We start from the raw sequence: 13,189 nt of genomic DNA, 5'->3' as shown, positions 1-13,189 counted from the left end.
AAAGGGGTCTTAAAGTTCTCAAAAGCCTTCTTTCTTCACTCTGAAGTGGAAGACATGCTCCTTACAGAGTGGGAATTCCTGGAGTGTGATCTCAGAGGAGTCAAATCCTTTAATAAGCTATACCTGCTTCCACAAGATGTCATGAAGCATTTATTTCAGATGCCGTGAGTTGATGCCTTGATTTTGTGGGTTACCAGAAGAAGAACTATTCCAGTGGAAGGGGTGCAGTTCTCAAAATCCCCAGGATAGGAAGATCAAGGTCTTTTTGAAGAATGTATTTTCTTCTATGGCTCTGTCAGTCCAGATTGCTATTTGTGGAGGCCTTGTGGCTTGGGCAGTTTTGCCATAGGTGCAGCAGCAGCTCCCTGTAGGCAACGAGGCTGCCTGCCTGGAGTAGGAAGCTGCCTTTCTAGCAGATGCCTTGTATGATCCCTTCAGAATTTTATTTAGGTCTGTAGCTTTGGCTATAGTAACTATTTATTTATTTGACTGATTTTATATACCGTCATTCGGTCAGACTATCATAACGGTTTACAATTTAACAATTGTAAAAAGATATATTCACAAACGGTAATAAAATGAGAAAAGGTGCAATTGTAAAACATTAAAATAGTGAATGAAAACAATTGAGTAGAACTAAAATATTGCTAAAAAGTATCAGTTAAAAGGAAAGGAAAAGGTGGTTAATAGAGTTAGTTTTTTTCTTGTAGTGCATCCTCAAAGGCCTTAAGGAATAGCCATGTTTTTATATTTGCTTTGAATAGTTTGGAATTGGGTTGAGTACGGAGACATAATGGTAATGAATTCCAAATTCCAAATTTTGGGCCTGCAAGAGAGATTGCTTGGTTCTGGACATCACATAAATGGGTTGTTCTAATGGAGGGGATTGTTGGGAGGCCTTTGCCGGCAGAGCGGAGATTTCTTTCCGGAACGTGAAGCCTGATTGCAATAACTAGAAGACTTCTATGGCTTTGCCACTTCACTGCGGATCTGTGGTCCAAAGCTTGTTTGTGTAAGTTTTCTTTTAAAGGGAAATTATTTTTTGTTGAGGATCTGGAAACACTGGATAAAAACCTAAGGGATCCTAAGCCTTAGTGACCTAATGTGGACAAAGATCAATCCTTTTATCAATCCAACAGGGGCCAGGGTCAATTATGGGATTGTAGATGACACCAACCAGAAAAGCAGTCGATTTCATAACAGTTCAGATTGAAGGGGAGGAACCAGTCCTTTTGAGAGGCTAGAAAACTTATGCCTCAGTATTTAATTAAAGGCATGGATGATCCTTCTTCAAGTATTCTGTTACCATGGATGCAAGTATGTCAGGATGGGGAACATACTGTCAAGAGCTATATATTTAGCTCAAGTAAGCTGGGGGAGGCAATAGATAAGGCATATTTGAGTATGTCGGCATCAAATATTGCGATTTCATGGTTACGAGGGGGTGTTGTTGGTATTAGTTTACATTTGAATTTTTTTTCAATAATTAGTACTAAGCCGCCTCCGTGTTTATTTATTCTGGGGATAGTCTACAATGCTGAATTCATTAATTTACCCACCACTAAGGTAAGATTAATTGAAACACAGTCCAGCTTCTTTCCTATTCCAGCTGTAGAGAAGCAAAGTTTAACCCTTTCCTACTGATTTCCATGTCTTTACAACTTATATATATGCCTCTGTATCTCTCCATGGTGAGACCGCACCTTGAATTCTATGTACAATTCTGGTCGCTGCATCTCAAAAAAGATATAGTTGCGATGGAGAAGGTACAGAGAAGGGCGACCAAAATGATAAAGGAGATGGAACAGCTTCCCTATGAGGAAAGACTAAAGAAGTTAGGACTGTTCAGCTTGGAGAAGAGACGGCTGAGGAGGGATATGATAGAGGTGTTTAAAATCATGAGAGATCTAGAACGGGTAAATGTGAATCGGTTATTTACTCTTTCAGATAATAGAAAGACTAGGGGGTACTCCAAGAAGTTAGCATGTGGCACATTTAAAACTAACCGGAAAAAGTTCTTTTTCACTCAACGCACAAACTCTGGAATTTGTTGCCAGAGGATGTGGTTAGTGCAGTTAGTGTAGCTGTATTTAAAAAAGGATTGGATAAGTTCTTGGAGGAGAAGTCCATTACCTGCTATTAATTAAGTTGACTTAGAAAATATCCACTGCTATTACTAGCAATGGTAACATGGAATAGACTTAGTTTTTGGGTACTTGCCAGGTTCTTATGGCCTGGATTGGCCACTGTTGGAGACAGGATGATGGGTTTGATGGAACCTTGGTCTGACCCAGTATGGCATGTTCTTATGTTCTTAACTTCATTCTACATTTCTCTTTCTATGAGCTCATTTTCTTGAAAGGTTATAAATAATGAGGCTAATACAGGGCCGGATTTAAGATTTTGGCACCCATAGGCAGAGTGTCACAGAAAATCCCTTAGAAGCTCTGCTGGCACATGGCCCTAAAGCTATAAGCAGGCCCCTCTTTGGCCTGAAAATGACACTTTCAAAATATGTCATCCTAGGCAGTGGCCTGTGTTGCCTCTGCCTAAATCTGGACCTGGACCAGTGGAAGGCTCAGTGATGACCGAGAATGTGGTGCTCTCAGCTCAAAAGGGATTGAAGGAAGAATAGACATGGAGGCATCACTGTCTTATGCATATGGCTGTACCAGGATAAAACCTGTTCAAGAATGACAGGGTAGGTAGAAAAGGGATAAGAGTAGTACTTTCTTTAAAAGTCAACAACACAAACCCCCCAAAAATTAAAGCAACTGAAATGCAGGAAGGAAGCATTATGGATTATGTTTGAAAGGGGAAATGGCATTTCCATTCTTGCTTCCATCGCTTTCATAAGAGTTGAACAGAGATTTATTTAAATATATTGCTAAGGTTGCAGTTAAATGTAATGAATATCTGTATTGCAATGAAAGGAGAGGTGTTGCTGGTTGGGGATTTAAATCTTCCAGATGTTGATTTATACATTACTGCTACAACATGGCTTCTTAGGGGACCTCACCGTCAGTCGAGTTTTCAGGATATCCACAATGAATATACATGAGATAAATCTGCATGCATTAGAGACCCAGCGTACTCAAATTTATCGCATGCATATTCATTTGGTATGTCCTGAAAACTGAACTGGCTGTGGGGTCCCCCTGCACTCCAGAAACAGGTAAGGAGAGCCTAGAGTCTCTTCAAGAGACACTCCTCTGGCAGCTGGTATCAAAACCCAGAAGGGATGGGGTAATAGTGGATCTGCTACTTAAAGACTGGGAAAAGTGTTAGCTGAAGCCCAGTGATCACCAGTGTGTACTGTAATTACATTTTAATGTATGTTTTTTTCCCCACTTAAGTCCAATTTTTGAAGAAGACACACGGTCAGTTATGGAAATAGAAATGGAAGAACTTGATATGTGGATGAGCAGCACGAACAAAAATGGTATGTGGTAACAGTTCATCAGGTCTGTCAGTGCACTGGTTAGCATTTATTTAAACTCTTGTTGGAATTCTTTTATACTGTGCATCGAGCTCATTCATTTGCTAAAACAGTTGCACAGTAAGGATTTACATGTGTAAAATGTAACTGCTATTGTAGCAGTTTTCAAAAACCATTTACCCACGTAAAGTGCCCTTATGTGGCTAAATCCTTTGGACAATTCAATGGCATAGATTATAGCAATTTTCAACAGCCCACTTACCCAGGTAAAATGCATTTACATGTGTAAAACCCAATTTTAAGCATGCAAATGCTTTTTAAATTCGGGCCCTAAGGTACCATCTATACTAAGCACTTTTCTTCTCTAAGACTTGGCTTACCCTGGCTTGGTTTCAGTCTTACATCTCTTCTCTGCTTGGTCTGACCCAGTATGGCATATCTTATGTTTTTCATTTTTTATGTTCAAGGTCCTGCCCACCATCCTTTACTCAGTAGGCATTCTTTAGGGATCTTCGCCTTCCTCACCAGGGGGGGTCATTTATCAAAATGCGCTAAGGCGTTTTCGCATGTGAAAATGTCTTTTACGCATGCAATAGCACCATATCGTATGGTGCGATGCATTGAAAAAGGGGAGGAGTGGGCTGGGTTTGCCAGACTTAATGCTGATTTTAACTACACCTTTTTCAGTAGCATTAAGCTGTGCAATATTGGAGAGAAAGAGAGACTAGCCATAATGCCCTCTTCCTAGATAGGTATTTGTAGCCCTAGGGGTGGCCCACCTAGCAACTCGAGGTGAGGGTTAGGTATCAGTGTAGGGGGTTAGGGGCCACTTTGACATTCAATGTGAGATGTACGAACAGAACAGTGCTCTCTTGTGAAGATTTGATGACCTATGGGGAGAGGAAACTCACCCAAAGATGAGATTTGGGCAATGTTATACAACTTTGTATAAAACCATTATACATATCAATTTATTGCTTGAATCCCTTGTACATATCTTATCCCCATGTGTCTGTTTTCACCCGCCCCCCCCCCCTTTGTCATGACTACCCCTACCCCTCCCTCCCTAAGTTATTTAGTTTCTTGCTCTGCTACTGCATTAGTTTCTTGCTCTGTTACTGCATTTATGTTACATACTGTTATTTGTAAAGGCTTCTGCCTATATATCTTATGGTTGTAAGTTACTTGTAAACCGGCACGATGTGCAAACGGCTGTCGGTATATAAAATTAAATAAAATAAATAAATAAATAAATAAATAAATAAATGTTCTCTCCACCTAGCTTGATGTCACCTAGCTTGATATTGACATCAAGCCTTGCACAAATATCATTTTGGAGTGAGTTTCCTCACTCCGAAGGTCATCAAATCTTCACAAGAGACCACTGTTCTGTTCGTTCGTATCACGTTGAATGTCAAAGTAGCCCCTAACCCCCTAAACTAATACCTAAACCTCATCTCGAGTTACTAGGTGGGCCTCCCATAGGGATACAAATACCTATCTAGGGAGAGGGCATTATGGCCAGTCTCTCTCTCTCTCAAATTTAACTGAACTTTTGGAAATGTCGAGCGACGATCAAGTGTCTAACAGAGCTACTCTTATAGTTTCCTTTGTTTTTGGTCAAGATTGGGACTCCATTTTGAGACTTTTCTTTTGAAATAGTACCGCTTTATTTTATGGGCAGAAAATAAGGATTTATCCAGATATTACCAGGGCAACTCAAGAACGCAGGAAAAAATTCTTGGCTATGTGCTCTGACGTCTTGGCATTGGGGCACAATTTACTTGACTGTATCCGTGTAAATATTTGCTGTATGTTTGCTATGAATCATCCTAATTAAGATCCTATTTGGATGCTCAAGTTAATAGTGCCTTTTTCTTTTGGCTTTACTGTTAATTCGATGCTGGCCCTCTCAGTTATCTTTCTATATATTACCTTTGGTTACGCTGCTTTGTTCTTGTATACCCTCATTTACCTTAAAATGAGAGGAGTTTTTTGTTTTGTTTTTTTAAATCGTCTGTATCTGATTCAATTTGAATACATTTTTCTTTGACCCTCTCAGTTTTTCTGTAACAAGGCCTCTTGTTTATATATTTAAATGTAAACAAAATAAAGTAAAAAAAAAAAAAAGGCTAAATAGATTAGGGCTCTTGAGCTTGGAAAAGAAATGACTGAGAGGGCTTATGAAAGAATATATAAAATCTTGAGTGGGCTAGAACAGGTGAATAGGGAATGATTATTTACCCTCTCAAATAATGCTAAAATAAGGGGACACTCCCATGACACTAACAATCAACAGATTTAAAACAAATTGTAGATTTGTTTTTCACTCAGTGCCAGGGCTTAATTTGTAGAAAAAACGGAAGTGGAACTGTAGAGCCGGGGGAGGGGGGGAATGCAATCGTGATGGGGAGGAAGAGCCAGGTATCCAGGTATGAGTTTCCTCCTACACACACACACACACTCACTGTCTCTCACATGCAGGTGTAAATATACACCCAGCAGCAGCAGTGGAGCTGACAGGCACTCACCACATTTTTTTCAACCCTTCCCATCCTCTTTCGTGGCCTTTCAATTGTGCCAGGAAACTGCACAAAAGTCAAGGCGATGTGGCTTCTCTCGTCTCGGGGAAAGCAGCCCCAGCTTTCTCTGGGTCCTGGGGGGGGAGGGAGGCAGAAATGATCCTGCCATCAGTGGCGCACCGCGGGTCTCCGGCGCCCGGGGGCCAATGCATGTGTGTGCCTCTCCAGCGCCCCCCTCCCCCATCCTTCTTGTACTAATATTTAAGGCCACAGAAAATCAGTGACGTCTCTAGACAGAAGAATTTGGGGAGGAGAGCCAAAATGACATGTCCTCATATCACACCCAACTCCATAGCATGGCCTCCTGCTTTAAAATTGGCTATAAAAAAAAGTCTCAATAAGAAAATCCAAAGGGTCTTCTGCATAATTATAAAAAGCTGGCTAGTTTCAACCTTCTAGTAAAACTACTATTAAAATTATTTGATAGCTTCATTCAACTAATTCTGTATGGGTATGAGAGTGAAGTCTGGAATGTATACAGGAAGGAAAACAATGTCAATATACAGTAAATCCTGCACCTCCAGTTCTGTAACACACTGTGTGACCACAGAAATTCCCCCAACAATGGAGCTTGGATGTTTCTCTTACAGCTCATCATACAAAAAAATAATTTCAAATTCTGGAGTCACTTCACAGTAATAGCAGCACAAATACCTTCCACTGCCAGACACATTGTGAACTAACACAAAACCCTGAAAAAGAGATACTCGAAATCTATAAAGTAAACCTATCACGTGTAACAGAAGTAACACAAAGGACTGAAACAACAAGATCCCTACCTGTGAAAAAGCATCTGCTGAGGAAACAAAACAAACCCGATTTATTAGATCCCTACTCAGACTCTACACACTAGCAGAATCTCTCATTTTGGTCACATGCACAGAGCAGAGACAGACCCTCACCTAATACAGAATAAAGGATCACAAATTAGACAAACTGAAATGGAAACCCCAAGAAGCCAGACTCTATGGGGTAGATTTTAAAAAACTACGCCCATGCGTACTTTTGTTCGCGCGACCGGCGCAAACAAAAGTACGCCGGATTTTAATAGATACGCGCATAGCCGCACATATCTTTTAAAATCCGGGGTCGGCACGCGCAAGGCTGCGTAAAATCGGCAGCCTGTGCGCGCTGAGCCGTGCAACCTGCCTCCGTTCCCTCCGAGGCCGCTCCGAAATCAGAGCGGCCTTGGAGGGAACTTTCCTTCCGCCTCCCCCCACCTTCCCCTCCCTAACCCACCCCCCGGCCCTAACTAATTCCCCCCCCCCACCTTTATTCCAAAAGTTACGCCTGCCCGAGTCAGGCGTAACTTGTGCGCACCGGGCTGGCTGCTGGCGCGCCATGTTCCAGTCCGGGGGCTGGTCCGGAGGCCGCGGCCACGCCCCGGGCCGGAACCACACCCGCAGCCCCGCCCCTGGAATGCCCCCGATGATGCGCCACGACACACCCCCCGACACAACCCCGACACGCCGTCCCGGGGCTTTGCACGCACCGGCAGCCTATGCAACATAGGGTCGGCGCACGCAGGGGGAGCTTGGGGCAGGTTTTCGGGGGTACGCGCGTACCCCTTTGAAAATCTGCCCCTGAGTTTAACAGTGGAAAAACAGAACCACCATTCCTCATAAAACAAATGAAATCAAGAAACATCAAGCATCAATTATAATAGTAAAACCATACTAATAAAAGAATATTTTAAAACTACTGACAAATAGAATAACTTTTATTAATTAAAATCATATACATTTAAACAAAAATTCCCAAGCACCAATAACATTTGAAAACAGCACGCAAAGCAAATAATACCCAATAATTAAAACTAATAAGGATTTTTTTTTTTTAAAAACCCTGCTGTCTATACCTGGGAACTCTTGATTTCTAGTCACCCCGAGACTGTCGAGGATTAGGATGGTGCACAAACTTTATCCTCTCTCACAGACACTCTCATTTCCATTCTTTCTCACACATACACTGTCACATACACACCCACAACCTCTCTCTCTCACAGACACAGATACACTCTCAGGCTCTAAGTCCCTGTCTCTCCCCTCACCCACCACACACAAGCTTTTACTCCCCAGATTCTCTCATTCACACACACTTTCACCCTCTCACTAGCTCCCTCACATTCATACACACACATAGGCAAGCTCCCAGTCATTCTCACACACACACATAGACCCCAAGGCAGGCTCCCATTCATTTTCACACCTCTCCTCCCCTACCTCCCCAGGCATGCATTCATTCTCTCACACACACACACAGACAGACCCCAGGCAGGCACTAATTCATTCACACACACACACACACACACACAAACACACACACACACACAGGCAGGCACCAATTCATTCTCATTCACAGACACATCCTCAGGTAGGCACTCCCATTCATACACATGCACACACTGAAGGCAGACCCCCCTCTCTTTCTTTTGCCAGCAACCTCGGAGCCTCTCTCATTCCTCTGCTGCCGCTCTCACTGCTGCTGCTACATGGCTTTTGGGGAGATGCCAATCGCTACTACTGGCACTGAAGCCCATTCTGCTGCCTCCTCTGTGCAGGCCCCGCAGTATTCAAAATTTGCAGGGCTTCCAGTTTCTCCATGCCGATCTCATACATCGTGAGATCGGTATAGAGAAAGTGCTGCTCTTGCACATTTCCAAAGATAACATACGCCAATCTCTAGAAATTCAAAAATTATTATTCTTTTTACCTTTGCTGTCTGATCTTAGTTTTCAAATCATTTGGTCACAGACTTTTTTCTCCACCTTCCTTTTCTTGGTCTTTTGCCAATTCCTTTTACAGAGTCTCTTTTTTTTCTGTTTCTTCTCTCTCAACCTGTCTTCTTCCCTTCCTCCCTCAAACACACATTCAGATTTTCATTCTCACATGCTGTCTCTCTCACACACACACATACTCAGGCTCTCATTCTTATACACTGTCTCTCACACACACTCAGGCTCTCATTCTCACATATATTTATTTATTTAGACATTTTATGAACTGTCATTCCATATATAGATCACAATAGTTTACAGAGTGACATTCATAATTATGACTTAAGAAACAAACAATGATTGGTTACAGATATAGTATTCCTGTACAAGTATTGTTATCTATTAATATCTATCTTGTGAATTTTATATTACATATTAATTATATCTCTCACTGGATATTTTTACATGTTTTATTATCTTTTGTCCTTCCTGACCTTGTGGTTCTCGACTTTCAGGTGTATTAGGTTAATTCATACATGTTTTTGAATAACCATGTTTTTAGTTCGCATTTAAAACTCTTTCTAGCTGGTAAAATACATAATGTCTCAGTCAGAGAATTCCATAGCTTTGGGCCTGCTACAGAAAACACATGATCCCTTTTTTTTTTTTAATTATTTATTTATTGAGTTTTAGATTATAACAAAGCATCCACTTTGTAAAAGAAACATTGATGTGAAAAGCAAGTTTTCTTACCGTAAACGGTGTTTCCGTAGACAGCAGGATGAATTAGCCATGCTGTCTAGGGGAGCATCACGACCGGGTCAGTAGGCAGAGTTTTCTCAGATAGTACAGAGTTTTGAACTCTGTATGGCTGTGTGGTGAGGTTCCCGCGCGATTGCCATTTTACCTCAGTCTCTTGTAACCAAGCGAGATGTACGTGGAAATAGGTTTTGCTTAGTTGTAGACTGTCTAGGGAGGTGGGCCGGGAACGCATGGCTAATTCATCCTATCTACGGAAACACTGTTTCGGTAAGCAAACTTGCTTTTTCCCATTGATAACAGGCTGAATTGGCCATGCCTTCTGGGAGTCCCAAGCTTCTGGGTGGTGTCCAGGTATTATGTTCTTTAGGTGAGGACACTACCCTTCAACAAAGGTAGACAGTCTTACATAGGTGCAAGGGCTGACAAGATTGCCAAACCCATGGCTGCATCAGAAGAAGTTTGCTGTTCAAGACAGTAGTGTGACGTGAAAGTGTGGAGAGAAGACCAAGTTGCCGCTTTGCAAATGTCTATCAGCAGAACATTTCTTAAATGTGCAACAGACGTCGCTGTTGCGCGAATTTGGTGTGCTTTTGGTCTTTTATTCAATGGCATATCACGCATATTGTAGCAGAATGTTATGCATTAGGATAACCAACTAGCAAGAGTTCTCTTGGAGACGGGTTGGTTTGGAGAGTTTGGATTAAAGGAGAGAAACAGCTGAGATGGTCTGGATTCAGAATGTGTTCTTTGCTTGTAATAAGCCAGCGCTCGCTTACAGTCTAAGGAATGAAGAAATCTATCCCTGTCATTATCATGAGGCTTAGGTTTGAAGATTGGAAGTGTAATGGACTGGTTGATGTGAAAAGCCAATACCACTTTAGGAAGGAAGGCAGGATGAGGATGAAGCGTGACTTTATTATGGTAGAATTCTAAGTAAGGGGAATAATGAACCAAGGCTTGACGTTCACTTACTCTCCTTGCTGATGTTACGGCAACCAGGAATATCGTTTTCCAGGTAAGGTATTTGATATGGCAGGAATCTAGAAGTTCAAATGGGGGCAGCATTAATTGTTCTAGGACAATATTGAGATTCCATGGTATAGGTGGTTTTGTGACTGGTGGTCGAAGACGTAGCATGCCACGCATGAATCTGGAAATTAAAGGATGGTTGGAAATGGGAAGTCCATTGTGAGAGTGATGGAAAGCTGCAATGGTGCTGATATGCACTCGAACTGAAGCAGAAGTCAAACCAGCCAAGTAGAGAGTATGGAGATACTCCAGGAAATGCCTTACTGTTGTAGAGTAAGGGTCCAACCTTTTTGGTTTGCACCATTCCGAGTAACGACGCCACTTTCCTGCGTAGTTATGCCTGGTGAAAGGTTTTCTGGATGCAATGAGAATGTCTTCCAGTTGAGATGGAAGTCATAGATGGTTTAATATATGCCATTCAACTTCCATGCAGTTAGGTGAAGGGATCGATACATTGGATGAAGGAGGGATCCCCCTTCCTGAGTTAATAGTTGTGGATGGTTCTCCAGTAGAATTGGTGAGTGAATGGATAGTCGCATGAGATACGCATACCATGGCTGCCTTGGCCATGATGGGGCTATGAGGATCATATCTGCTGTGTCTCATATGCATTTTTGTATCATTCGGGATATTGGAGGAATGGGAGGGTAAGTGTATAGTAAGCCGTCTGTCCATGGAATGAGGAAAGCATCGGAGTGTGACGAAGTTTGCTTGGGTAGATGGAGCAAAATATCCATGTTTGACGGTTGCACTCTGTGGCAAAGAGGTCTATGCTTGGGAAGCCCCACTGTTGGAAAAGGCTTGATGCAACTTCCCGATTCAAGGTCCATTCGTGGGAATGGAAAATTCTGCTGAGCCAGTCTGCCATTACGTTGTCTAACCTGGGAAGGTAAGTGGCTTGTATCAAGACCCCGTTTGATATTGCCCAGGTCAGTATGTGAAGTGCCTCCCGACAAAGTATCCAGGAACCTGACCCTCCTTCCTTGTTTACGTAGAACATGGCCACCTGGTTGTCTGTGTACACCATGGGATGTTTTCCCAGAATTTGGGAAGAGAAGGTCTGACGTGCTCTCCAAATGGCTCGAAGCTCCAGGAGATTGATTTGATTGTTGCTCTCCTGAGGAGACCAGCGACCCTGAGTTTTTAAAGTGCCTAAATGGGCTCCCCAGCCCTTCCTGGATGATTCCGTCGTGAGTGTGATTTGATGAGGAGGTAACTGAAATGGTGCTCCTGGGTTCAAGTGGCTGATATCTATCCACCAATGAATGTCGGTGAGCATTTGTGTGGTAAGACGCACTCTGGTCGAGAGTGGTTGCCAGTACTGAGACCATTGATTCTTGAGTCCTCATTGTAGGTGGCGCATGTGCAGTCTCATGTAGGGGACAACATGGATGGCTGCTGCCATATGACCCAGCAGCTGAAAGATCTTGCGTGCCGATGCATGCGATTGATTGAATAGATGCTGAGCAAGTGAGGACAGAGTTTGAATCCTGTCTTGCGGAAGGTATGCTCTCTGTTGGGCAGTATCGATGAGCGCCCCAATGAATTGTAGAGTCTGGTTCGGTTGTAGGTTGGACTTTTCATAATTGATTATAAACCCCAAAGTCTGAAGACAATTGATTGTTTCGAACGTGTGAATCTTCAAGGTAGTCAGATTCGGCTGACTACCAATAGCCGGTTGCCACAATAGGGAAAAATCTGGATCGAGAGCTGTCGGAGGTGAGCCACCACCACTGCTAAACATTTTGTGAATACCCTGAGGATAGGCCAAAGGGTAGAACTTTGAATTGATAGTTGTTGTTTTGAACTTGGAAACAAAGGTAGTGCCAAGAGGAAAGGTGCATGGCTATATGGGAATAAGCATCTTTCAGATCTATGGAACATAGCCAGTCATTTGGTTGTAGAAGGGGAAGAATACTCTTGAGACAGGTCATTTTGAATTTTTCTTTTTGAATGTTTTTGAGGTTTCACAAGTCTAAGATTGGTCAAAGACCTCCGGACTTTTTTGGAATGAGGAAATAGTGGGGTAGAACCCTTGATTTCCTGATGATCTTGGGATTGCTTGAATTGAGTTCTCTTCCTGTAGAGTGAGTAATTGTTCCCAAAGGTACAGGGAGTGGTTTGATGTATTCCTTAGAGGGGGTACATGAGGGAGAGGTGGGAGGGTTAGAAAATTTATTCAGTAACCTTCTCTTATGATGTTCAGTATCCAGCGATCTGAAGTAATCGCCTCCCAATTGGCATAAAAATGCTGGAGGAGATGGAGAGAATGAGATCGATGAAGAGAACCATAAGTATAGTGGTGGAGGTGGCTCAGGGTAGCTCACAAAGATGGAGTCTGCTTTGGAGGAGCTGCTGGAGTCTGCTTTTGAGCATTTGGTTGGCGAGGTCATTCACGGGAGGGATGAGATTGTGGTTGATAACACTGATGGGGATAATACTGCGCCCGATAGGTGTGGTATGGGTTGAAAGGAGCCCTTGCATAAGGTCGTCTCCTGGAAGAAGAATAGAATCTCCTAGAGGAGGCAGGGGGGTCCTGCTGGTGATGTCAAAGACTGTACAGTGGTATTCTGTTCCTTTAAAAGGGTAATAGTTTCCCCAAACTTATGTCCAAAAAGATTGTCTCAGAGACAAAGTATATCCACCAACTTGTCATGGACA

The 13,189-nt window shown here is 42.6% G+C and overlaps 1 protein-coding gene across 2 annotated transcripts in view; it reads left to right on the top strand.

Annotated features, from left to right (window-relative positions):
- Positions 1-13,189, top strand: part of TMEM154 (transmembrane protein 154) — a 51,149-nt gene that overhangs the window by 24,419 nt on the left and 13,541 nt on the right. For both annotated transcript variants that reach the window (XM_029608181.1, XM_029608103.1), the window contains exon 4: positions 3,357-3,442. In XM_029608181.1, coding sequence (XP_029464041.1) covers positions 3,357-3,442 — 86 coding nt within the window. The remainder of the gene's footprint in view (positions 1-3,356; positions 3,443-13,189) is intronic.

The sequence above is a fragment of the Rhinatrema bivittatum genome, chromosome 1, assembly GCF_901001135.1.
Source record: "Rhinatrema bivittatum chromosome 1, aRhiBiv1.1, whole genome shotgun sequence".
In the NCBI taxonomy this organism is placed as follows: domain Eukaryota; kingdom Metazoa; phylum Chordata; class Amphibia; order Gymnophiona; family Rhinatrematidae; genus Rhinatrema; species Rhinatrema bivittatum.
This window is presented reverse-complemented; position numbering and strand designations above follow the sequence as displayed.